This window comes from Athene cunicularia (assembly GCF_003259725.1).
Source record: "Athene cunicularia isolate RWA chromosome 2 unlocalized genomic scaffold, athCun1 chr2_part2, whole genome shotgun sequence".
NCBI lineage: Eukaryota > Metazoa > Chordata > Aves > Strigiformes > Strigidae > Athene > Athene cunicularia.
Genome location: NW_020799096.1, coordinates 8797853 through 8824648, shown reverse-complemented (window position 1 = coordinate 8824648; position 26796 = coordinate 8797853). Strand labels below are relative to the sequence as shown.

The 26796-nt window shown below is 39.9% G+C and overlaps 1 protein-coding gene across 6 annotated transcripts in view; it reads right to left on the bottom strand.

Moving 5' to 3' along the window:
• Positions 1-26796, bottom strand: part of POU6F2 (POU class 6 homeobox 2) — a 317306-nt gene that overhangs the window by 93510 nt on the left and 197000 nt on the right. For all 6 annotated transcript variants that reach the window (XR_003397925.1, XM_026843964.1, XM_026843960.1 and 3 more), the window contains exon 5: positions 10140-10465. Coding sequence is in view for 5 of the 6 variants with exons in the window: in XM_026843964.1 (XP_026699765.1) it covers positions 10140-10465 (326 nt within the window). In the remaining variant the exon portion in view is untranslated. The remainder of the gene's footprint in view (positions 1-10139; positions 10466-26796) is intronic.

The window sequence follows — 26796 nt, the reverse complement described above, 5'->3', positions numbered from 1 at the left end:
GGCTTGGTTTTCTCAAGTTTTGTTTATTTTTATATTTGTTTTACATGAACTGAAAATCCTGTCAGACACATTTTGATTGCATGGAGAACACGTTTCATAGTCAGAAGACAGTTAAAAAAAAAAAAAAAAGCTGTAATTCTCTAAAGTTGAGGAGGGAGAAGAGGGGGAAACCTTCCTAATGGCATATTGAGCTTGCTCCTGCCTCATTTGAGAGCTATAAGAAACCTCCTGCCAGCTTCCCCAGTAGTAGCGTTAGGTCTTGTTATAAAGTGAAAAGTTGCAGACAGAGGTAGGATGGAAAGGCACACAGCATCTTATTCCAGAGTGGTGATCAGTGATACAATTTCAGTCTTTCACAATGCCAATCCTCTGGTTTTTCGTGTCTCTCTCCCAGTGGAAAAGGTCAGTAGGAATAAAGGCACTGTCAATAACAAAGACATTGTTTTTCTCCCCTCTCTTCCTCCAAACATTTTCCTTTCCTCCCTAAAATCCCTGAGGAATTCTACACTGATGGAAGCTACACCCTCAGATGAATCCCGGGAATGAGACTGACTTCTTACTTGCCTGTTCCTGGACCTCGATCCCAGTACAGCCCTGGTCCTCATCATCTGCCCCCCTGCCCCATAGCCCATGGAGAACCCGAGTTGGCAGCTCCGCTTGGCACTCTTCAAGGTGTCCCCCACACCCTGGGGAAAGGTCAAGAGGAAATCAGCCCTCTACCTCCTTCTGTCCTGTTCCAGCTGGAGACACCAGTCCACAAGAATAGTACTGCCTAAACTGGGAGGAGAGCAAGAGACAGAGACAGCACCCCGCGGGGTTTGGCTATCTAGCAGGTTGAAAATGGGATTATAAGGTTAATATGGTGAAAATTATAAGAGCATTAGCAACTAACAATTTTTATATCACTTGTTATCGCATTCATTCAGAATCATCTTCTGATGCCGACTGGCCATCACTACTGCACAATACTGCTCTGTATTGTGACTGAGACCATATTTTAGGGTTTTCTTTATAGCATCCGTACTTTTGCTAAGAGCCTAGGATCCTCTCAGGTCTGACTGCTTCCCCAATGCTTTTTACAAATCTGTAAGTATTTCTTAACAGGCATACAAAGATACTGCAGCAGTGATTGCTCCTTTAAAGAATCTCAGCTCCTTTAAGAACCAAAATGCACCATCATCGTTCCTTCAGTAAAAGGATAATCCTACCAATATACGATGTGCTATTTTCATACATCAGTTTTTCTCTTCTGGAAACTCAGCACTGCCTTCCAATCTCTTTCAAAAACAGAACCTAGCTTGCTTCTCCAACTGGAATCCTCACAGGATATTTGGTCATGTCTAAGATATCAGAAATAAGTCAAATTCCTGTCCTGCAGGAAATTATCCTAATATAATACATAATTTCTGATTCAAATACAGATGAAGGATGGAATATTGAAATGTTTCAACAAACAATAACTTGCATTTGAAAACGGTAAAGTATTTCAGCAGATTTCAAATCATCAGCAAGAATTAAAATGTTTTCAATTTTTTTTTTTTGTTAAATCACTATGTTTTAGGCAATTCAGTACAATAGATGGTTTATGTACAACTTAAGTTGATTTTAAACAAAAGCTATCCTCAGTTCTTTCCATTTCCCAGGCCTAAAATAGAAAATTAAAATGAAATTTTGGGCAGAGGAGAAACCAACTTTGTGGAATTACATGCTTGTTGAAGAAGAAAAATAACAGAAAATTTCTGATCAGTTTAAGGTATTACAGTGTCAAAATAAAACTTGTGTGCATTTCAAAGGTAAGACAATTTTTTTTTTTCTGAAACACACAGTGCTTATCTGCTTTCTTGTTCGCTCTCCTTTACTTTATTTCCTTTCTCAGCTGGTAGCAAATATCTTCATTTCTTGCCCTGACTTTGCCCTAGATCAGCAGCAAAAAATACAGTAGTGCTACAAGACAGCTTGTCCTACAAATCTTTCAAAGCTTACTGGTGGAATGAATAGCAGGAAACTTGCAGAAGACTTCCTCTTTCACATGAAAATTTTATGGTGGGGCCCCTTAAGATCTACAACCTATATCTCCTTCTAACATGGATTCAACCAGCTATTAGTACTTTTTTTTTTTTAAAAAAAAAAAAAAAAAAAAAAAAAAAAGTATGTAATTTTAAAATAAAATTTAGGATCATCACATCTATATCAAGTCTGGCTGTTGATTTCCTACCTGCTAGGACATGCCTTCTCATGTGCTGCTATATACCCATTTGCTTAAATGATCCTAATTTCCTTATATCCTACCCCACTAGGAGCTCTTAGAAATACCATTTTCTGACTTGTTCCTGAGGTGGTAACCTCTGACCTCTTAATTTTCTAATTTCCACATAATTAATTGTTGGTTACTTCAAACAAAAGTAGAAGGTTGGGGGAGAAAGGGGAAAAATAAACCAAGGATTTTGAAAGCTCATGTTTCCTGTGTGACCCCTTGGATAAAAGGATTTTTTTTTTACTTTTGCCTAATTTGTTTCTAGTCGCAGCACTAAGGTCAGAATAAGCCAAGAGAAAGAATGGAATAAACGTACTGATGGGCTGCCCGAAGCTGCCTGGTGTTACGGATCAGCGTAAAACCAGCTCTCTTTCCTCTGCCTGGGCCGATGTAACTCACTGGAGTGGCAAATTACATCAGACCTACAGCTGTAACCCGACATTATGATTAATTTGATCAGTAATTTCTCCTGTTTTTCATTTTAATCGGTGTGACTATTCTGCTGTGGCAGGTCTTTCAGATCTAATTAAGATAAATTTCAGAGTAAAAGACTTGGCAGAATTTTCGAGTCAAATCCGAGCGTCAAGTGTGAAGACCTGCAGCACCAGTCAATCAATTTCCAGTAAAGACGGCAGGCTGTAACTCAGCAATCAACCCATTAACACTTAAGCAAATTTCATAATCTCCAGGCCTGTGCTTAGTCACTCTCTCAAAACATTCTGGCTACAAATAAAAAAGAGAAAGTAGTATTATTTTTTTAAACACCTGCCTTAAACTGCATCTGCTAAAATAGCCAACAAAATCCACAAGTGGACACTGATAGATCTCGGCAGTACTGCCAAAAAAAGACTTTTTTAAACTTTAAAACACAGACTGGAGTGGCTTTTTTTTTTTTTTTTGTAGCTTTTTTCTTTCTTTCTTTTAGGTGTTTATTTGTATAAGGAGCCTTGAGTGATTTTACATCAGGACTATACCACTCCCAGACTATTGCTCCTCAATTAGATTCAACAAGCCCTAGGTTCTCCGTGTTCATTTAGTCCACTTGCTTCCAAGTAGAAAAATTGTAGAATTTTTTTTTTCTCACAGAACTAGGAACCTGTGATGACTTGCAATTTTTTTTTTCTTTTTTGCTCTTTTTTTTTTTTTTTTTTTTAATTTTTTTTTTTTTTTTTAAATTATTTATTACAAAAAGGTGAGGGGTATGAAAAATGGGGAAGAAAAATAAAGCAATGCTTCGTGATATTTTGTACTTCCCTGGACATTTTGGAAATATGAATGAAAAGAGAAATTAAGAAAAATGAATGCTAGTAAAACAGATCCACTGCATTTAGAAGAGTAAATAAGGGGCTGTGTCAGTGTTTTCTATCCCTAAGATCCCCACGGGTTCTTCTCTCTGCCTAGAGAGGCTTTGGAAATAGAAGACCTTATGGGATATGGATCCTTTCCCAAATTTGTCCTGGGAGAATGTTATTTATTTATTTCCCCATTTATTAAATACTTCAGTTGCTTTAGGGAGTTTATTAAATGCTCCCATTTCAGAAGCCAGAGCTTGCTGGGCAAACATCTCTACTTCCCTCTCCTTCAGAGAATTCTCTAGCAAATGGTTTCCTATATTAGCCTCAGCTTCTGCCCCTTGGGTGCTAATAATGCCAGTTGTTTTGCTCAAAGATTAATTTCCTTTGCTTTAAATGTGAGTCAGACACCAGTACTTCTTGTGCTTCTGAAAATAGCAACACCTGCAGAGTATATTTGGATGGACCAGGCAGCCGGTGCTCCAACTGCAAGAAGGTTTCCTCAGGGAATGAAGAGACTTGCTTATAAAGTCTCTTTGAGAACCCTTAAACACCTCTTTGCTCTGTTTAAATGCAGTATTCAACAGTTCTACAGTGTGAAGTCCCAGTGCCTCAAAGACCCCAAAAAGCAGTGAGCTGCTGGGAGAAGGAAGACGTCTGAGAAGAAGACGTGAAACCCTACTCAGTCCGGTGGACGGATGCAGTCCTACATATCACTGAAATGAACTGTTCCATGGAAATGATGCCCATGCATCTTCAGGTAGACACAAAGAGTAGCGTCTCTCGAACAAGCTAGACGTACCAGGAAACCATCCTGCACGTCTCTGCACTGTGCACCGGGCCCAGGGAGCATGGTACAGCACAGTGCAGAGATGCCCGAGTGTTCACCTAGGACAAACTGCCATGTTGCTATATCAGAGTGGTCCAGCCACTTGCAGACCCAGAAGCGATGAGGAGGATCACAGAAGTGCCCAGAAAAGGTGAGAGGAGAAGAAGAAGAAAGGAGGCCCTGGATGCACAGAAACTCAAAGGCAACAATTTCTCAAGCAAGGTTCAAGTTTGTGAACAGTAATGTCCGCGTGGTTCACAGAACTACTGCAGTGGCAAAAAGAAGAGTACAAAAACGAAAGTAGGGGACTTGAATCATAACAGCATTTGCAACAGGTAATAAGCATGTGTGTGTGTGGTACATCAGTATGACCATGATTTTCTGGCTAGTGGAAATTTTTACACGAGTACTTGCCTCTTCCACTCATGAAATCACCTTTATCAACCCACAGAAATCATTAAAATACTGTAAGAATACTCAGAAATCTAAACCTGTCAGTAGAACAGATGTTTAAATCTTTCTGGACCTGTTTGAAGTGAACAGGGGATGAAAAATGCAAAAAATTCTCAACAGTTCACCAAGCTCAACTCAATTTAGCTGACTGCAGGGGAGTTTCCATGCTATTAGTTTAGAGCTGAGACCTCCTAGAACCTAGCTCCTCCTGGAAACCCACCTAAGATCAGCACTTCAACAGGCTCACTCTAAGCAGGTGATAGGCATGAACCTTCCTGAATAAATGCCCCCTGTACGTGTTTCTATCACGTATTGCCTCGTGACGTGCAATATCTCATTCCCTATTGATATCAAAAATTAGGAAATTTTGGAAAATGGATTCAAAGAACTACATTTGCTCACCATTTATAAAATATTTCTTTGTCAAACTGATTACCAAGTAACTTGGGAATAGATTCAGACAGTCATACATTGCACAGTATCGTATGCAGAAAGAAAGGCTGGATAATTTTAGTAAAACAAAAAAAAATGCTCAGTAAGATTACTGGTGTCATAATCTTGATCAAGTTTTCTTGATCTCAGGATTCAATAAGCATGAGGAAAACACAGCATGACTTGGATATGAGTGCAGACATAAAGACAGCCCATGACTATAGTCCTTGAAAACTTACTCCAGCTGCCTTCCTCAAACCAGCCGAGACTTGGTTGTTTCTTCTGTATCTTAAATATACATAAATTTATCAAAGTGTCAGTAAACAACGAGATTTTTTTAAAGTAGATTTTTCCTTAATGAGAAGGTAACCAGTGAATGAGGTTGGCAGGGAAGGGAAGGGGTGGTTTGGTTTTGTGACTGTTGGAGCCTCAGGCATCTGTGTACACTTTCTCCCTCATTTACAGCTGAGTGTTTCAGCCTTTCTGCTTTTCTCTCCTCCTTTGTTATAAAAGTGTTGAGGTTCCAAATACATTATTTAACATTAGTATGAAAATTTAATCTGAAGGAGGTTCTGGTTTTGCTATCCTAGAGCTTGCTATCAGTTGGAAGATTTTTTCTGCTGTTGTCATCTCCTCACTTCCCTTCTTCCCTCCTCTTATTATTATTTTTTTCTTCTCACATCATCTTCCGTCAGCTGCAGTTATTGTGGGTAGGCTTCTATGACAAAAAGGTGCTTTAGGAAAGAGTTCTGAAAACGGTCAGAATAATTTTACAGTGGGGCAATCCCTGGGGGATTTCCTGTTTGTCTGTTCCTATTCGCACATGAACAGAACAGTAGAAATCACTGGGAATTCTTCTTTTCCTACAGTGCAGCAATCCCTTTGTAGATCTGGCTGTGGGTGCGTTCATCTAAAACATACAGTGAGTGTCAGCACCAGAAACTAACCTCCATTTGGAGCCACTTAAATATGTGTTGCTGATACAAAGTGCCTTATTCTGGTAGTCAAGCAGAATAATTGGCTACTTAGTACTTGGCTCATCTGATTTTATACACCATATAATCAAGATCTTATGGCTCCAGAGACTTAATTGAATGGAAACTCTGTAAGAGGTGCTAACGGTGCTTTGAAGTTGCAACATGCTGACCATTCAAGAACCTGTATTGTTTGCCATGTAATAACATTAAACATTCACAGGAGAGGTATATTTGGAGAAGTAGAAGAAGTAAAGGTTTCAAAGTTCCCAGTTTACAACCTGAGATAGGTTGTCTTTCGCCTCTGGATTTCTTTGTCTCAATTAATTGACACAATGAAAGTAAAAACCATACTATGTGAGGAACGTCACAATTTTAAAATGAAGTGCTGAAAGTATTTCATCATCTACCTGACCCACCACCTCCTGAAATACAGCTCTGCTTTGGAAAAATTCTCCTCCGGTTTGCTGTCTTTTGCAAATCAGTGATGACCCTGGTTATGCAGTGCTTTGCTTTTACCAGAGTAAATCTGGAGCATCATCACGAATGTCAGCACAGAATCCAGGCCCTGGAACCTAAAGTGAGGTTTTTCATTTTTCTACACAATCAGCCAAAGACTTCCTAAAAATAATAGTTTTGTAACTACAGTCCAGCCCAGTGAAGTGAGTAAAGAATAGTGATAAAATTAGAGGAGAGTATTACAGAACAATCTGACAAGAATCGTTCTGAGACTTTTAGCTGGTGTACACTGCACTGGTATTATTAATTTCTGATCAGCTAGCAGAAGTACCTCACCCAGGTATACCTAAGCAAGTCACTTTCATTTAATTTGCCTTCTGAAGGACATGACAGCATCTGTACATTTTGAGATGTAATTGCTGTTATCCTTCAGAGTTTTTTGAAACAAACACAATCATCCTTCTGAATTACTGACTTTCCATGACAATTTTTTGAGGTTGCATTGTTCTAAACTAATATCTTTCAGACAGATCCTGAATAATGTAAGAGGATAAAGCCCACATGAAAAAATCAAGAATTCAGAAATGAAATTTAAGCTGTCAAACTTTAACTTAGTTGATTTTTATTCCCTTAATATTCTCCAAACAAACCCCATTTCATTCTAGTTCATAAAGAACATTACCTTAGAGGCCATAATATCTCTGAATTTTGTTCTGGGTCGATTTTTAAGTTAAAGCATTAGACATTAAAAAAATCCACATTCTAAGCAGCTGTTACGAACCGGATATATCAACTGTTGCCAAACATGTGCTCTCTCCTTTCTTTTTTTTCTTTTTTTTCTTTTTTTTCTTTTTTTTTTTTTTAATTTTTTAATGTTTGTGCAGAAGAAAACAGTACCAGATCCAGTCCCAAGCTAGATGTATGGGGGTGTGATGGCCAGACCCAGTACAGGGGGTAAAACAGTTTATCTCTGCAGGATTTAGAATGGAAAGATAAATTTCATGGAGGAGATCTTACCACTGTTCTGCTTTAGAAAAGTACCTGGACACATCCTTCAACCACATATAAAGTGCAGCAGTAGTTCCTCTGGAAACATTTCTGAGCGTCGCTTGTTTGCATATCAAAGAGTCTCACGATTCTCAGGCATATGACAGAGCATGTTTCAAGTTCTCAAGTATTTCTTAGGTAAGTGTGAGAAGTATTAAACTTGCTGTGGAAATGGCTAGAAGGCCAAACTAATGGCCCTACACACATTGCTAAGGCAAGGCCTGAAGTACCGTGCTGAATCTGGCTTCTCTTCTGGATGTCAGCACGCAGCATGTTTGTATCTGTGAGCAAACTTTCAGTTTTCATGGCAAGGATCAGAGAGGAAAGAACATTAAAAATACTTATCCCTCAATTTATTAGTAACTCTTTAATGCTGAGCCAAAGCTGACAGCTAATGACTTCTAACTCCTTTACTGTTGTTCTGAAAGTGTCCCAGTCACGCAGCTGGCTTAGTGGTGTGGCTGAGCTCAGCCCGTGGGTATGCCAGACCTCTCACCCCAGTGTCTTTCATTAACGCTAATCCCAGATCCCAAAAGGTTTAGGGGACGGCATTTGAACTAAAACCACCTCAGCGTACTTGGTTCCCTCCTTCCAATTCTTTTGAGTCTGCCACATCCAGACCGCCCTCAGAAGGGTAGTTGTGAGGATAAGCATGCCAAGGTATCTCCGTGAAAACATTGACATTAGCACTTCCCGTGCAAGGAATTATTTGTTCTACTTACTTTTGCTGTACTTCAGCAAGTGAGGTGCGACCCTTGAGAGCTAACAGCAGAAAGTGCTTCTACAAGCCTGTACCTGGAGGTCACAGATGAGACTGGAAGTACTCAGATTCAGTTGAGATTTACACTGGGACCAGAGGCTATATGAAAGCTAAGACTTCAGATTCAGTGTTCGTACAACCCTCTTGAGGTATGTTCGCCGAGATAATCCTACTTCCTTCCTACCCCAACTCTAATTTATGAGTGCATTTGCTTTCTTTGGAAAACTGAATGCCTTTTGAAGCACACTATTTAGCAGGCAGTTTGAGCAACATATAGTGTATACAGTTAGTGTGAATACATTACAGCTCCACCAAGACAATAAAATGTAACAGAAGCTCCTCTGGAAATAGTCCTGTCTCTGTATGTCAATAATCTGCATACTAAAGAGTCCCAAAGCACTCACTAGCATGATAGACTGGGCATTAAGTGGTGCCTAAGTAGCCCTTAAGACAATACACAGAAGAAGCTCTAGAAACATTATGCTCTAATATAAGAAAAAGCTCAGGAAGGAAGGACACATTTCTTGTGGACTTTTAAGTCTATTATCTAAACCATTAAAAAATCAGATTTGATGCAATTTAGTTGAAGCTCAGATTAATGCAGGTTTAACTGGCCACACGGCAAACGCAGCTTCTTGTAAACCAATTCCCTTAATTGTTTGAAAAAGGATTTTTTAATTATTAAGCTAAAGCAGTTTAATTTCTGTAGGAAACGGAGCCAAATCCATCCATGTGGATAAAACCTCTAAAGTGGGGTCTCGAAATTTACAGAATAAAGCGAATTGCTGGTTTCTAAGTGCAGCTCCACTGCCAGGTGAAAGAGACTCTGCTCACTTCACAGACTACCCTGGTGTTTATTCAGAGTCATACTTGGGAGTAGAGTCAAAGCTGTTCTTGCAGGACGTGGATATAGCATGACACGTGTAGCGCAAGAACACTCAAGTATAAGAAATTAGAACCACTGGATCAGACCTCTCCTGTTTCTGCCCAGGAATTCCAAGATGGGCAGAGCCCAACATTAGTGTGGGTGCCACAGCTGTAGATCTATTAAAACCCAAACTTGTCATTGGAGTGAGCATCTAGGAAAGGCATTAACTTGCATTCTTAGCTCTGGAGTCTATACTGAGATTCTTAACAGAAATATTTGATTCTCAGCAGGATAAACGTTAGGACTGTGATTTCAAGAGGAAGGACAACCTATCCATCCCTTGTACATGTCCACCAGCAGAAGCTCTGCTTCTTTTACGGACAGTCAGGATCATCTGCTAGTGAACATCTAACTTTGCTGTCCTCATACGTGGAGGGTGACCGCTGGGCAAACACCATTTCCCACAGTCCCATGCTGAATCCATGGAAAAAAAAACCAGTTTTCTATGGGTTTTATGATACAGCCTTTAAGAGCAAAAGATGTTTACTCTTCAGAAAGGAGTAGACTAGGACCGTCATTATCTATGCTTTCCTGGCTTATCAGGCCTTATAGCTCTTGTAAGCTACACGCTTGTACGGATTAACCAATACGAGGTAGAATTTCTCAGCCCATGTGGTCAGAAGGTGTAACCTTCGCTTGATTTCCTCTTGCAGCAGGTGAGTATGCACTTTCTGTTGTTAGACCATTAGAGATTTGTATGTAGTGTCCTACCTGCAATGGATTTGGTGAAGTAAGAGGAGATGGAAGGCCATGCCCTGGTGACTGGCTGGGTTTCTGAGGGGAGCTGGAGGACTGTGGGGCTGGAGGTGGTTGGCTCTGACTCTGGGACTGTGTTTGGTTCTGCTGCGGTGGCGCTGACGGCTGTGGCTGTGGCTGCTGGGTCTGCTGGGGTGGTTGTGGAGTCTGTGCCTGCTGACCTTGCTGCTGCTGGCTTTGCTGCTGCTGCTGCTGACCTTGCTGCTGCTGCTGCTGCTGCTGCTGCTGGAGCTGCTGAAGATGCTGAAGTTGTTGAAGCTGGGAGTTCAGGGATGAGGTAGCTGTGAATTGAAGAGAGGGAAGGGAGTTATGTAGGTTTCATAATAGCTACTGTGTTAAAGATATTCTGGATTAAGTTCTGGTTCTGCCACATTGTGAGGCACGCTTCCCACTGAGGTCAGCTGGCCTCAGACTTCAGGTTGTGGCAGGAAACACAATCCCGTCAATAATAGCCTGTGGTTCTGCCAGAGCAGTTCTGTGGTGAGAGTTGGACTTCACTGGAGGCAGTGAAAGCAAACCTTTGGAAGGGTGTCAGAGCTGAGCAGCAGCCTTTGCTCAGACAAGTTTACCAGTGAAGCCAATGGGAATTTTGCCTGCCTGGAGAAGAGGCGAACAGGATGTCACTGTACACAGCATGCCAAGAACTCATTACATGAACCGGTGCTGTTATATAAAGGAGGAGAAAACCATAGTTGTAAATTATAGAATGCTCTGAAAAGAGCTTTGTCATGCCTTTATGCAGCAGGTGTCAGGAAATAAAACATTCAGCTGGGGATTTCTTGTGCAATGCATAGGTAGCAAAATTACCCAACAAAATGTGTGTGTCTCTGAAATTAGAACTGCTCATTATCATTTGCATCTAAAAGCCGTAAAGTTCCTCTTGTGAAATAGGATAGGTATTCTGTGCACTTACACTGCTCACCTACTCCTGGTAGTAAAGGTCTGTCCTGTTTTGCTAGCATGTGCTTCACACGTGAGGCTTGGAAACTGGTGGCTCGCATCAACCTGCTGCCACAGAGAAGTGAATTTTATCTCCAAGAGCCACTTTCAAATTGACTAAGGCATTAATTAAATTCAGGAAGGCAAGAAGTGTGCCACAGGGATGTCACTATGGAAGAAGAGCTTTAAGCAGTAGCCAGAACATTACAGGAGCCTGATGTTTTCTAAGGTTATACCCTGAATAAGTCACCTGGGTCTGTGGCCTTACCCACTTTAATCAACATCTTAGGGGCTGTGTTAGATGGCTATAAGATCCCATGATGAACAGCTTATAAGGTCATTGAACTATTTTGTGCTCTGTATACGGCTTTGCCAACACCACTCTCTATTCTAGTTTCCATCAGCAGAAGCCAAAGTAAACTAGGAATGAATCAAATTTGTAATTTCTAAAACGACATTCAGATTTCATGGCCAGAAACTCTGTTCACCAAGTTATTTGTGGATTGGCAGATAAAGCCAAGTCATCTCCACTTTCTTTTCATGCCAACAGCCCTATTTCAGCTGTCTAGATGTCTATGCCCCAGGGATGAACCTGAGGTCTTAGTACAACTTATGAAATCAATGAGCCATAAACTGGAATAAGCAAAAGAAAAAATAAATAAAAAAAAAAAAACTGAGAAAGATGAGGCAGAATGGGTAAGCCAGAAAAGGCTGTATGAAGGAAAAGTAAAAGGTTTGGTAGGAAGAGCTGTTGGTCATCCATTCCTATACTCATAGCTGCTCTAAATTTTTTCACCAGGGGTGGGAATTGAACTACAAATATACCTTTAGAAGAATTATAGTCATGTGTATGTGACTTCAAAAACCAACTTGAATAATGCAGAGAAGGAGGGCTAGTAACATCAATATCTCTCCATCAGGAAAGTTACTGATGGAAGTTTTGTGTTGCAACATAAAACAGAATGACCATCAGATTAAAACCACGCATGGTATCTCACGCAAAAGAAATCAGCCTGGAGAAGTAAAGGTACGTTCCCATCAGTACCACAATCAGAACTCATACCTAAATGCCCCAAAGGCAAGAAGGTAGTAAGTGGACATATAATCCAAGGCATATAAGAGCAAACAATGGAGGTGTGTATACAAGAAAGCAACTGCATAAATATTAACCATAGCATGAAGCACCTCAGATGTCAAGGAATATTCACCAATTCTATCTGTAGGTACGTACACAGAGGCAGAAAGACCCTTCTCATTCCCACGAGGAAAAATCTCATCTAGACCAGCGCCTTAGCTTGTGCAGGCCACCTCCTCACCTGTGACAGCTTAGCAGTCTGGACAGACCATTGATAACCAGAACCAAGACTTCAAACACAAAGGCCCTTACTGCTTCCATAGGCTCCAATATAGACATGAATGCAATGATGCCCCACAGAAGCGTAACTTGTAATGCACGTGGCTCACAGAGAGGAACAAGGGGTGGTTTTACATCCTATGTGCACAACCAGACAAGATGCGAGAAAAACTTCTCTACAGCAAACTAGATATAGTGGCTTTTTTTTTCTACTGCAATGGTCCCCAAATTCTTTTGCTCCCACAGGATGTTCTTAAATGCCATCACTTGGAAGAATGGATTTGTCAGAATGCTGTAGGGTACTGGGTAGTAGGGGACAAGCAAAAGCATTTGAGGTGGAGAAGAAGCAATCTACTGAAACATTTTTGGAGGACAGAACATATTTCGCTCCTTGAAGTATGCCTTTCAGCTAGAATTTGCAAAGTATGGCCAATAATTAAAAGAACACTAAAAGTATCAATCTGAGATAACATGAGGTAACACAGGATAGAGAGATCACTGTGATTCCAATAACAAAAAAGTACAAAATCAGGTCAGCGTTAAATTTTTGTCAATGATCTTATGATTGAACTTATGGTATGTAAAAAATATCTGTTGATAGAATATTAAAAAGCATCACAGCCTGGACTTCTTAAAATGAACATACAAGACATGAGGAGAACGGTAAAGAAGCCTGAAGTGTAAAATAAATGAAGATGCTCGACGAAATGAAACAAATGAAGAGGTGGTTACATTATATGGCAAAATGTTTATTGTTTTGTGTGTTTGCATGGAGCTCAGAGCAATCCAAAGACTAATATTTAATAATTATTAGTATTAGTGTTCCCCACGGAGCATATGATTTTCTTTCAGGATGCTTTCATTGAAAACATATACGTAGCCTTGCAAAATTACAGTCTAAAGCACAGATACACACAAATAGTACTGATCTATTTGTTTACCACTGGACAAAAATCCACACTTACTGAAATGCAGTTTTACTAAATGTATGAATCTGCTTAAGAAGGAAAGATGATATTGTTGCCATGTTGGGATTTACTTGATAGAACAGTTATCCTAACAGTGTAGGCTTCAGTTTCATTAACGAGACATGCCTTTGATCCGCTGTTGAATTACATTCTTAAAAATTAAATCTTCATTAAACTTCCCCTCTCCGTAAGACTAAGACTCCGTTTAAAGGACATTTTGATTTGCACATTCTTTCTTTTGCCAACACACAAAACGAGGGACATAATCCAGAGGGAAGAAAAAGGGGAAAAAAAATGCCTCAAGCTTTTTTTTTAACCTAGAATTCTGCAGGTTCAGGTCCTACTGAGCTGCTAATGTAACTGATGTCCAACGGCCATCACCAGCATACTTCTGTGCATCGACAAAGTGAGCAGATGCAATCATTCAGCCAAGCTGATTTGTGCAATGAATGAAGACGGTCTGAAGTTGACCTGGAAAACACCAAGTTTGTAAATTCTCTGGGCATGCCCAGCGCTATCAGACAATAGCTTGATGTGGAGATTTATTTTTTTTTTTCTTTCCCCATCTAGGAGCGGCAAAGCTTTGCATTCAGGACTGCTCAATACTTGAATGTTGGCTGATGCAGGAATATCTCTACCATTCACTTTTGTACTGGAAATGCATTCTTGCTCTGTAGATATAACTTCAGGGAAAATTTTGTTGATGGAGAAAAGTTACTTCATGGAAAAGTTTCCAAGTTTGTTGCCAGCAACTGTACAAAATTATTCAAATAACTTCTTGTCTTTTCATATAATTCCTTTAAAAAGCCTCTCCAAAGCCTACTATCATGCTGAGCTATAAATTGCATTGAAGTGGCTTAGTGAGGTATGATTGTTTAACATGTTGTTGCTCAACAAACAGAGAGGGAATTGGAGAAAGGACTGTTAGATCAGACAAGGCTTTCCCAAAGCCACACAGTGGGTGTACTGCAAAGGTGGATTTAGGGCTCTGGATCATGCCTGCAGTCCGGTGCTCACGCTGTCTGATTGCACTGCCTCTCACAATGTGCGGACTATCCACAGCAGGGGTTGTGTCATATTATTGTTTGTAATCAAATCCAATCCAACTCCCAGAGCTTGCTTGCATAGCTCATCCATTATAAATCGTATACCTGTCTAGCATTTGTCACTTTCTGCAGAGCTTGGAGCCTGATGGAATTTCAGGTGGTACAACAGCGCTATGTCTGCATGTATAAAAGATAACATGCACTGCCTACCTCACAGGAATCTTTTTATGACTTACTGTCTAACAGCTGGGTAAAACTTTGACATATTTAACTGAGAAGCACCTGCTTTATTTTTTTTTTTTTTTTTTTCAGAATTGTATTCAAGAATTAAAAAGGCTTGCAGATAATCGCAAAAAGTTCTCTCTGTGGATAAAAAAAACCAAACAAACAAAACAAAACAAAACCAAAAACATTAAAAGACAGATAATTAACTAAAAATGCATGCAAGCTAAGAAAAACTGAGGAAAATCCACAAAAGCTGTGCGACACTTCCTTTCCTTAAGAAAAATACATGTTGACTATACACCGGGTACCCAAGCAGATAGTAAGAAGAACTAATACCTATGAGAAACAATGGCATGAAGGGTTTTCAAACTTAAATTTTAACTGTAATTTCTTGGTTGCTGCGGTGCCATGGCAGACTTCCCAAGGGAAGACCCCACGTTTTATGATCCTTCTTTAAGTGGCTTATGCTTAGCCACAGTATCAAAGCATTTACATTATAATAAGAGATATGGAGTTAAGTGGTGCAAATGGATGGTCAAGAGGCAGCGAAAGCAAACTTCCTGATCTCCCAGGTCACTTCTATGGCTGTCACAGACCTCAGACTACTTTAAGGACTCAAAGAAACTTATGATCTAAGGAACTCACTCCTTCTTGACGTCCTTTAGGGGATAACTTAGGCACAATGCTGCTGTGCATTTACAATATTTATGTAAAATGGGTCTTTTCATGTCTTCCTTGTATCTTCTCTTCCTTTGCTGGTTACCTACGCAGGAAACTGAAATGAAACTAAAATGTCCCTCTGTCAAGTAACAGGAAGAATTCCCCTCTGATGCAACCATGCCGAAAGAAGCAGTCTGATCCATGACAGTGGGAATGACTGAATCTTTTCTTTTAGTGGGAAAACTGAAATGGCTCTGTCTTCAAATCCCAATCCTGACTGTATTCACTGAAAGTACTATCAACTGCCTGCTGCCTCTGCCTAATGTATTATTGCATAAGTATGGGAATGGCTCTGGTTATATTTTAAATACAAATATACATTTTAAAGTTTAATCACATTTTTCTCCAAAAAGCAAGGAACATAAGTAAGCCCACAAATGCTTACATAATGAAAACAATGTAAAAATTAGGACTCCTTTTTCGCCTCTTATTCACAATATAAACTCAGATTCTTAAGACCTCTATAGTGCTTGGCAGAAGATCAAATTAACGTTCAGGGATGCAATTTGTATCTAGAATCTGCTCTTGTGGATAAGCTCCACATAATGTCTGATTTATTTTACTAATGTTGTGTGCATGTTTGTTTCTGTATAAAGAGGAAGAAGGGATAGGAGGAATAAGAAACAATTTTATCCTACAAACTATTGTGCTACTCTTTTCTCTGTCCTCCTGTTTGCATAATTGCATAGATGTTCTTCAGTGCCTTGACACAACGTACAATGGACTAAAAAGGAGAAAATCATACATTAAACCTTTTCCTATTTGACTGAACATAGAAGTTGACTCTTGCCATTTCAAGGGCCTAATGCCTTTTTCCACTTCCCCAGTAATGGAGAACCCATTTGCATTGCCTTAAACTGAAAAGTGTAACTAACTTAAGCATCTGGGCTTGTGTTTGAACTGACATGGCCTGGGTTTTTTTTCCGCCCTGTTGATTCTCTTCTAATGAGGTATATGCCTTTTGTTTCTTCAATGCAGATTTCTGAAGATTGAATATACACACTGAACAGTGTAATGCAAGCCTGCGTATACTCTCTGGGTAATGGGGGGTAGGTTAGCCAAATACCCAATGTGTTTTTGCATATGCTCAAATTTTCTTTTTGAGAGCAAAATGTGAGTTGTTTTACATATGTTAGCATCCTCTTTGTGAAAAAAAAAAAAAAAAAAAAAAAAAAAAAAAAAAAAAAAAAAAAAGGATGGGCTGATCTTGTGGCTGAAGATATTAGTAATGGGATAGAGAACATATTATTTCTAAATCACTGGTTCAAATACAGTCTAGGTCAATACAGAGAACAAAAATCATTACTCTTTAATGGTGCTTTTGAGTGTTTTCTACCTTATAGAAGATGTATAGAAGATGTATTCACACACAGATATCCACAGGGAGCCTGCACTGGAAGCAATCTGCCACACAGTCAAGGTAATAAACTGGTGGTCTCCCAATACCTTTATGACCTGGAAGATCATAAAGACTACAGCCTTGGATGGCACCAAATGTCAACTTTATTTGCACTTTCAGCAGAAAGGCTAAGGACAGAAAGAGTAAGGAGACCAAGTCATCTTCTCCTTCCTAAAGGTGATTCCTCAAGGTTTCAGCTCCTGAACAAAGATGGGGTTATGGGGAGAAACTTGCATTGCCAATGCTCCTCTGCACCAATTCTGCAGATAAACAGAGGACTTCACTTTCTACTGTTGTCGTATCCAGCATCTTTCATGAGCACTAAATTCACTTTAAAGAATATAGGCAATAAAAAGGCAGTATTAAGAAGAAAACCATCATAATTTATATGGTGCCTGTGGTGTCTCCACATTTTGATGAATACAGGAACTTCCCTGAAAAATGATCCACTGCATTAAATAAATCTGTCATTTTTTTTTTCCTTACCAAACCTTAAAATGTACAATAATCCACTAAAATCTTAAGGGGAAAAAAAAAAAAAAAGAAAAGAAAAAGTTGTTGTTCTAAGTAGAGAGCTTGGCTAAATATCAGGGCAAGTATATTTGGAATACTTCCTATTTTAAGATAATCTGGGGGCTATTTTCCTCTAGTTTATGACAACACTCTGTAAGTAAAGTTCCCTGAGTGTATTGTAAAAATTGCATTAACCTATTTAAAATGCCCAAAGGCAAGAACAAGCTGGAGAAATTAGACTTTAATAAGCCATTTGCTTCCTCAGCTCAAATGGGACCTTAGGCCTCATATTGTACAGATGGCTGAAACATTAACTGGAGTCAGGGTATCATCAAGACCCAGGGGATCAATCAGGGAGCTGTCTTGGGACCCTCATGCAAAGACAGGCAATTAAAAACCCACCATAACATAGTCCGAGGGCAATGTAAGTGCCAAAAGCTGGGTGTCAAGCAAGCGATATCTAGATCTGGTAAACAACTCATTTTACCACCTTGAGTTTTTTTTTTTTTGGGGGGGGGTGGGGGTGGCAAAAACATAATTATCAGAGATCAGGGGCAGGATCTTAACATTAACTCCTTAAGCCAGATAAAAGCAGTATTCTAGTTACAGAGAGCAGGACTTCTCCCAGATTGTCTAACAGAATAGTGTTGGAATGGAAAATCAAACTGAGTGGCATGGTATTCCTGCAGACTGGATTTCCAGACCATATTGAGCCCATAAGAACATTCCCATGGACCAGAATTTAAGATAGCCTCCCATTTTTGGGGAAAAATTCTGCAGAACTCCTCTGAAAGAAACTAATTGATGGAGAAAAAATTATCATTTAAAGCCCAACACAACCCAATATAAGATTTCACAGTCGAAGGGACAGGAAACAGATGAACGACACAAAGAAATTAAGTTTGAAACAACAGTCTGCTGACTCAGAGAACAATGACCATGACTCATAAGGGACATCAGACAAAGGCTGGGTGCTCTCTGCACATACAACTTTTAGCACTTATGCAGACTAAGTGTTTGACGTGCCTCAAAGTAGCAATGCTTGTGGAAAAAACACTGCACCAATATACAGCCTCAGAAGTTTTTGAAGAGGTTGTGCAGAATCCTGTCCCGCAGTTGAGAGCGCTACGGGTCCCCAGCCCACTGGGTGCCCTGCCATTTCTGCTAGCGAGGTGGCTATGTGAGGCTTTGGAGTAAAGTCTTGTCAAAAGGAACGGGTTGAACTGCCTGGTGGCTTCAAAGGGTGATTTTGCATTCTTTCAGATAATAGATCTGCAGTTGCATCTTCTATAATTGTTTACGGCAAATGGCTCTTCTGACAAAGAAATATTTATCCAGGTATAGCTTCAGCAATGGTTCTTTGAAGATCAGGAATTATTAGAAGTCTCTTCAAAGAGTCTTTGAAGTGAGTCATGTTTCCTTAACTAAAAGTGAAGTTACTGTAAGTGAAATGTACTGGGGGTTTTGTGTATGTGTGTGTTTGGGGGTTTTTAAACAATACAATCAAATAGTGGATCAAAGTGTTTGTGGTTTAAAAGGCTGGCCTTGATGCTGAGCTTCTGGAAGTGTCCTGAGAATGAGAAAGGACAATGTCACTTTTCCCCAGCCTCAACTGAGGGAAGCAGCAGTGGGTACTATGCCCACCAGGTATCTTGGTATGACTGGTTGCTTTCATCTCTCTGACTCTCATTATATCCATGTTTCTATCATTTTCCACTTCCAGTCTATTCTGAAAACTGGTAGACCTGAGAAAACTCTGTTTTCTGTTAAGAACTCCAAGATTCAAGCAGCTGCAAATTCAGTTCCCAGTGCACAAATTCCAGCTAGAGAAGTTAGCTGAGCAGCAGGGAGAACAGGCCATGGAATGTCTCAGAGAACAGCAATCTGTACACTAGAAGGAGAAAGGGGAAAAATGCAGCTCAGCCCAGTCCTTTCCTTTACAATCAATAAAACTACAACAGCAAGTATGAGAACCAGGTGCAAAAGTGGCAGTTCTACCTTGCTGCCAGGCATGCACACAAATGCTCTGCTGGAGCAGTGCCTTAGGCTTCAACCTTATTAACCACGGGCCCTGTTATCATCAATATAGGCTTGAACTTCTCCTTGTTTTACCAAGCCATGAAAAAATTAAAAATGGTAGCAATGGCAAAAAAGGTGGGGAAGAGTACAAAACAAAACATGTCCCCTGATCCTGCAAGGGCTGTAATGCTCTCAGTCCCTATGCAGCTCCAAGGTACTGAAGGCCGTTCCTCACCAGCTGGGACACATGTGCAGTATCATGGTGAACACTGCACCCTTCTTCAGTCACTGAACAATAAAAATGGACTAAAAAATTTTCTCTAAGTGACACGAGATATTGCTTAATAGCTGTGGTACAGGAGCAATCCCCAGCATAGGTCACTGTTGGTGAGGAGGTGCTTTAACCTCAATAGGTGAGCAGGATACGGAGGTGTTCTCCCTTTAGATAAGGGATCAATGCAGAGAGACTACACAACTCCCTCCACATGAGAAATTGTAGAACAGCCAAGAAGCAAACTCTAATTTGGTAATCTGTCACATCACAAACTGTTCCTGAATGTACGTACCGCTAGCAAGGTCCATTACATTTGCCTGCTGTTGACTCACAGTAGCTCTGTTTTGCTGTCTTTAAGAATCTGCCATGATTTTTATTATTTGTTGTGCATAGATAAGAACGGCTGTATTCAGTTGTGTGACTTTCAAAACATACCGCAGTATCCATAACTGTTTTCTTTTCGTAAGCTTTACAGTGGTCAGTTTAAGGTGATCTGCTTATATCCCTTTTTCTAGTTTATTTTACTTCCAGAGAGATTAAAACCAAAGTTAAACAGCAGGTGACCAGCTGGTCATCTGCTGTGGATGGACTGACTGACTGCTCATTGTTAATTTGCACTAAAATGAGGGAGGCTGAATATCAGATTTCTCTCCTGTCCCTACAGTTCATCAGCCAAACATGTTGCTGCTTCAGGTGCTAATCCTGTCTCAGCTGTGCTTGGCGACTATCACCTTCGCACAGCAACAGTGATTTAGCTGCTCTTTCAGTGCTCATGTGCTTCCACCTACCTAAATTTCTGGCTCACTGTTGAAATAAACAACCTGGTTATCCACATAGATAAACTGCTCATCAGTAGAAAATTTGGGTGGCAGACGTAGTGAGAAGATTTTACAGGCACTTCTCGCTCACAGGCTGCAAAGCCAGTCACACTTCTGTGCTAGGATGAAGCTCCATCCCCAGCTCAACAGGGGGATGGGTGAAGGGCTGGGTGAGTCCAGAAAAGCAGCTGCATAACTCTGCCCAGTCAATGCACGATCCACTTCACGGCTTTCACATCAGGAAGCCCCGTGTTGCTTGATACTGCATACATTTTTGGACACCGCAAAAGAGGTAACAGCAGGCCATTGAACAAACTGCATCTAGACCTTACTTTAGCTATTAAGTTGCTTCTTCAAGGTTAATTATTTTTAATTTGAAAGGGGTACACAGCAACTAAGAAAACAACTTCCACTTAAATAACGTATTTACTTACATGGAGCAAGAGTTCCCACTTACAGAAAAGGAACAAAATCGAAAGGATGAATTTACAGTTGCCCAAAAATCTACTTAAAAATCATTCGCTATTGCTGTCCGCATATTCAGTCAGAATAGAATGTTGTTGCCCTTTTGATGCAGTAACTAGTACCTTATTACCCTTATCAATGAAATACTTGCTTTTCCAGACCAGATAATGGAAGACAAGCTGAATTTGGTTTGTAACCAGTAATTCTCAAAAAAATTCACAGGAAGCTAGTATTTGCCTTCCTTAAGTCAACACTGCCTTAATTTTACCATTCAGGATAATGAAATATCATTTTAAATAAGAGTTTTGGTCTCATCAGCTGCATGTGTTTAGCTATACCAAACCTGAATGATGCTACAAAACATTCTTCTCATTGTTTGTCATCTCCAGGTTCCTCAGTCTTTTAAACAAATTCAGCAATGTGTTAATGCACAAAAAAAAAAAAAAAAGAACTAAAGCTGTTATAACTATTAAATACACTTGCTGTTAATGTTATCCTTCTGAAAGTTGTAGTAGAATCCTGCAGAACTTTCTCTAAAAATACAGAAAATTCACAGGAGATTGTATCCTAATAGGTATATATTATATACCTGTATAGAAACATATTGGCAGTGATGTAACTAGCTTATGTGAAGTTTCCATACAACAATTATTATTTTTTCTTATATTTTTCTTCAGTTATATATAACCTTTTCATAAAACAATGCAAAAGCTAACTTTTAACTGTAGAGATTTAAGAAAATGTTGATGATAATGAAAACACTGCTTATCGTGTGAAATTGGTTGCTAATGTATAGCCACAGATACTGATGTTTGGTAGGGGGAGGGAGGGCAAGGGGAAAGAATTAGTGTATTTCTCATCACTTCGCTCTCCCTCAGAGGAAGCCAGCTGAGAGGTGTGGGTGAAAACACTACATAAATACTGGGCAAACACCGTTACTAGATTTACTGCAGTAACTCCAATGTCAATTAAATGGAGATGAGCTTGTTCCAAAATAGTGTACTTAAATGAAAAGCCCAGGCCATTCAACAGTACAAAATAAAGAAACACATATCAGTGCTGATACAAGATCTAGCTTTTTGCTTAAATCTACTTCTGATTTAAAAAGTTAGAGGCAAAAATGCTTCTCAAGTGGGATGAACTATCTATCACGGCAACACCGAGAACAAAAGTTGGCACAGTTAGTGCACACGGAAATCTGAAACCACTACTTTAGATTCATTTTGCCAAGTGTTAACTAAGTAGATGCAAAAACTGTTCCTTTCATTTCCAGTGCCAGGTATTTTGTCTTTACTCTGTTGATTTTAATAGCTCGCTCAGAAGCTTGGAAATTAATGTTTCTTCCATCATCAATTTAAAACTTTTTCATTTGCCAACTATGAATGTTTTTTCTACTGTGTGTTTTCAATGAAGCTGAAATTAATATGGTTCCCTTTGATTTTCCATCCAAGCACCAGGGAGCATGGGGCAAACTATGCTTTCATCTTCATCCTTGAGACAGAGCCAGGTCCAGCATCATGTGACCACAACAATACTCCTTTCTTTCCCTCTCACACCATCTTCCAAAAAAGGCCATTGTTTGACTCATGTTTGTCTAAAGACTACCTGGAAAGATGAGCTCTATGGGGTCCTCCAGCATTCTATAGGGGATGGCAATTCCTATGGCTGTCATCTCCAGCAGTTCAACTGCTGTTCTCATACAGAGCCCTCACTTTGAGTAGATATCACCCCAACAGCCTCTTTTTCCTACCAGCTGTAGACATTTACTTCTTTTTATGGAACTGTGATGGCACTCCAGCAATCTTTGCCTTTGAACAGGGGACTGAAGCAAAAGCAAATTTGGCTAGACATTATTGTCAGAAAGTCTTATTCATGGGATTGTGGGAAAAAGCAGTTGTGTAAATCCCTGCCTTTATTTTTTCAGGCATGTTTAAGAATGTTTTTTTTCCAATACCTACTCAATCATTAGAGCTGATGAGAACTGCATCAGAAAAACACCTACAAGGGTAAGACCCGTAAGTGAAGGCAAGTGTTCTTTAAGCAATCATCCAGTGTAACACATTTCATTAGGAGGTTTGCAGCATACATTGCAGACTATTTTACATATTTAGATTATGGATCACATGGATTTCCAATTCATAAAGAAACTAATGCCAGGAAAGCATCTTATACTTCAATGTTTTGCACCAGGAATTTAAGAGGGGAAGCCAAGAACATAAGACTTCTGATGTCTGTGAATCAACACTGGTCCACAGACCAGCACAGACAAAACCAGAATAAATAGATTAATTCTAATAGCCCTTAATTATCTTGCACAGTGAAATGACATCTGGCTTCTTGCAATCATGGTGCTAGAAGCATTGTTGATTTAACTGATGCTGCAATGATTTTCAGATTTGATCAGAGTGTATCCACAAAATAAATAAACTTTAGATGTCTGCACGATTCTGTCACTTCTTTCAGCTGCGACTGGGAGCGGCCCTTTTGTCAGGTACTGTCTGATGGGTGCCTTGCGACCTGCATCTGACTTGGCTGAGGGGCTCGGTTTGCCCCCTGCCATAAGAGCACTCTGAAGACAGAGCCCTCAGAAGACCACAGGGAAAGTGTGCGAGCCTGCACCTTGTGTCAGCATGGGTATGAATACACAGCACGTGCCACAGAGCAGCTCTCTCTGCAGAGATTCAGAAGAGTGCCCTTGGCTTACGTACTGATCTGAAACTTTAATCTCCCCGTGGAACACTTTAATCAGAAACCATTTTCATAATTTGTAAACACTGCCAAATGTTTGATTTCAGGCCGCTTAAGTGATCAAACCTTCTGGTGGAAAATAAAATAAATAACAATCAAACCATCAGACAAAGAAGGTAGTTATAAATAATTAAATACACTGTACTGACAAATACTATTCCCACCTGGAAGCTGTGCTTCCAAGATGCAAAGCATAGTTTTCCTAATTAGGAGGGGAAAAAAAAAAATAAAATCCTGTAGGACAGAGTAAGTTAGATTAGAAACAGGGAGTCAGGACTGATTGTCTTATGGATGAAGATCAGCACCTGGGAGTCCACTTCTATTCCTAAACCTACTGTACCTGCACCACCTTGGTCATGGCTGTTCATCTCCCTGCCTCACTTTCCTGTTCTATAAAAGAAAGGAGGGATAATGAACTTCCCTCACCACTGGAAGGTAATTTAGTGAAGTACAGCAATGTGCGCTAAGATCTTCAAAATGAAGGGTGTCAAAGATACACAAAGTATTATTTCCACATGGAAAAGACTGTTACAGAGCTACCTTCTACATCGTGTTAATGAGGGATAGATGGTTTAAAAGCACCCATTTATTTTCTTTTTTTCCTACTTTTTGATAATATCTGGACAACGGTTTTATTCCCAGAAGCTCATAAGACTTTTTGAGATCGCCAATAATAAGGATGTCTTTTAAGATGAACCCTCAGCTAGGGCATATTTGAGGCACTTGTCTCACACCAGGTTTAAAGGATACCTCAGAACGAAAAACAATACCAGATTTCCTGGAAGACTAGTACTTAGAGTTCATTGCACACCACTGTGAGCAGCTCTATCATCAGAGACATACCGATGGAGCCAGCTAAACCAAACTAGCTAATGATAATAACAATAAAAATATCCACAAGAAAATTTCACCAACAAGCCATCACAGGTAATAAAGTGATTCCTCCAGTGCAGTAAGCTAGGCCAAAGAAACAGGAGGATGACAAAAGAAAATGAAGAGAGGAAAACAAATTCAAGGGTGATAACTATAGGACCCCGGTGGGCTTGTTATGTGAATAGTCTGCAGGTAACCACATCCTGCTGCTGTGATGCTTCATAAATTCTGTCATCTTGTTAAGAGGCTGAAGACTACTGACCTCACTTCCTCTGCTAATAAGACTGTGCTGCTTTGTGCCCAGACTTTTATTATGCTTATGAAATTTGAACCATTGTGTAAGCCTTCTACCTTGCTACACCAATGATTACTGCCTCCCAAATTACAGAACAAATGGGATATGGAAACTCCTCTCCCTCTCTTGTTCAACAGCTCCTTCTTTCCCTCTTCCTACCCTCCTGCAAAATAATTCTCAGGCTTTCAGGACCAGTGATGCTAAGGCTTGCTTGGTTTTGTTATGAATATATTACAAGTAATAACAGTAATAAACCAAGAAATCTGAGTATATTTTATGATGTTCACATATAGGTATGACATTTATACATGCAAGAAAGACCTTCATGCATTATAAAGCCTGTGCAGGCAACATTCAGCCATTTTGTCCATAGCGAGGGTCAGAGACCTGAAGACAGAGGAGCCACATGAGGTGTTTTGGAGATACTCTCCAAGCACAAAGCCTACACAGGCTGTATACTCAACAGCTCTCCTTATTGCAGCTCAAAATAGGAGAAAACAGTTACTCCTCTTAGAACTGACTTCTAAAGAGCAAAATGTGCAAAGGCAGCTGAGACCAAGTCTGGACCAGTTGGCTATGGCCACTCGTGATCACAATAATTCAAGAGAAAAGCAGCCCCATGACTTGTCCTGTCCATATTTTGCATCCTTTTTTTTTTCCCAAGGTAAAAAGGCACAAGATGAATCAAGGCAGAGTCTTCTCTTCCTTACACATGACAGCACAAAATTGTGTTCAAACCATATAAACCACAGAAGGCTTGTCCATTAGCTGCTACAGTCTTTGAGTGTTCACTCATGTAAGTGTGTACCAAGGATGTACCTTTAAAATTATACAATATGCAACTTTAAAAAACGACCGTTCATTATTTCCTTTGTCTATGAGACTAATATGTTCACAGTAAACACTGGCACTGGTTGGGGGGAAGTCGTCATAGACCCCTCCTTTTCCCTCAGAAAACCTCTTGTCTTTAAAAGCTAAAAACCTCCCAGTGGTCACCTCTTGCAACTACATTACAGATGCACTTGCAAATAAAAATATACAAGTCAACACAGCTAACGAGGACAGTAGGACAAACCCTTCTCTGAGTTTCACAGAGCAATAAGAGCAGTGTCAGTGAATTTACACTTCCGAAACCAAGAGGAAAACGTGGCCTTTACTTAGTTCTAACAGTTTTTGTCTTGTGGGTCTGATTTTCTCTTTGCCTCAGTTCTGCCACTAACACTGTGCTCAGTACTTGCTCTGCCATCCTTAACAGATAACACAGCAGACGTCTGCTGTCTAGACTTACTGTCCTTTCCAATAATGCAAACTCTTGATAGTGTACACACCAATAAACCCTGAAATAAAACAGTAAAAACTGAAACAAAACAAAATACTATAAAAAGTCAAAAAATCCTCATTTCTTGCGGGCTTTCTCATAGCTCCTGCGTGGAATCATATTTCACCTTTACTGTGTTGCTAATCTTATTAAGCAAAGGCAGCTTATATTTAACAATTCCATTATTTTCTTTTCTACATTATGTAAGACCACATTAGGAGCCTGCTGTGTGTTTTCAGGCAGACCCAATCTGTTCTGTCTTGCACGGTCCAGGCATTACCTTCCAACATGGCCCTGCGGAGCCTTAGGCACCACCAGCAGCTGCTCCACACGGCTCTTTGTGCCAGAGACACTGCACTGCACACAGGGCACTTAGGAGGAGGATGCCAAGCTGCTGTTAATTTATGTCACCCTCCAAAGCCCCAAAGATATCACAGGCATTTGTGAACTGCATGTATAAGCTGTTTTAACACTGTATTTCTTTAACCCCACCCTGCCCCAATTGTTCATTTCTTTCTTTTACAAGACTACCTTATGTTTTGTGTGGTCTTGTGTGCAACACAAACACTTATTCTTATTGGACAATGTATTCAAAAAAGAGGAAGGAAGGAAGGAAGGAAGGAAGGAAGGAAGGAAGG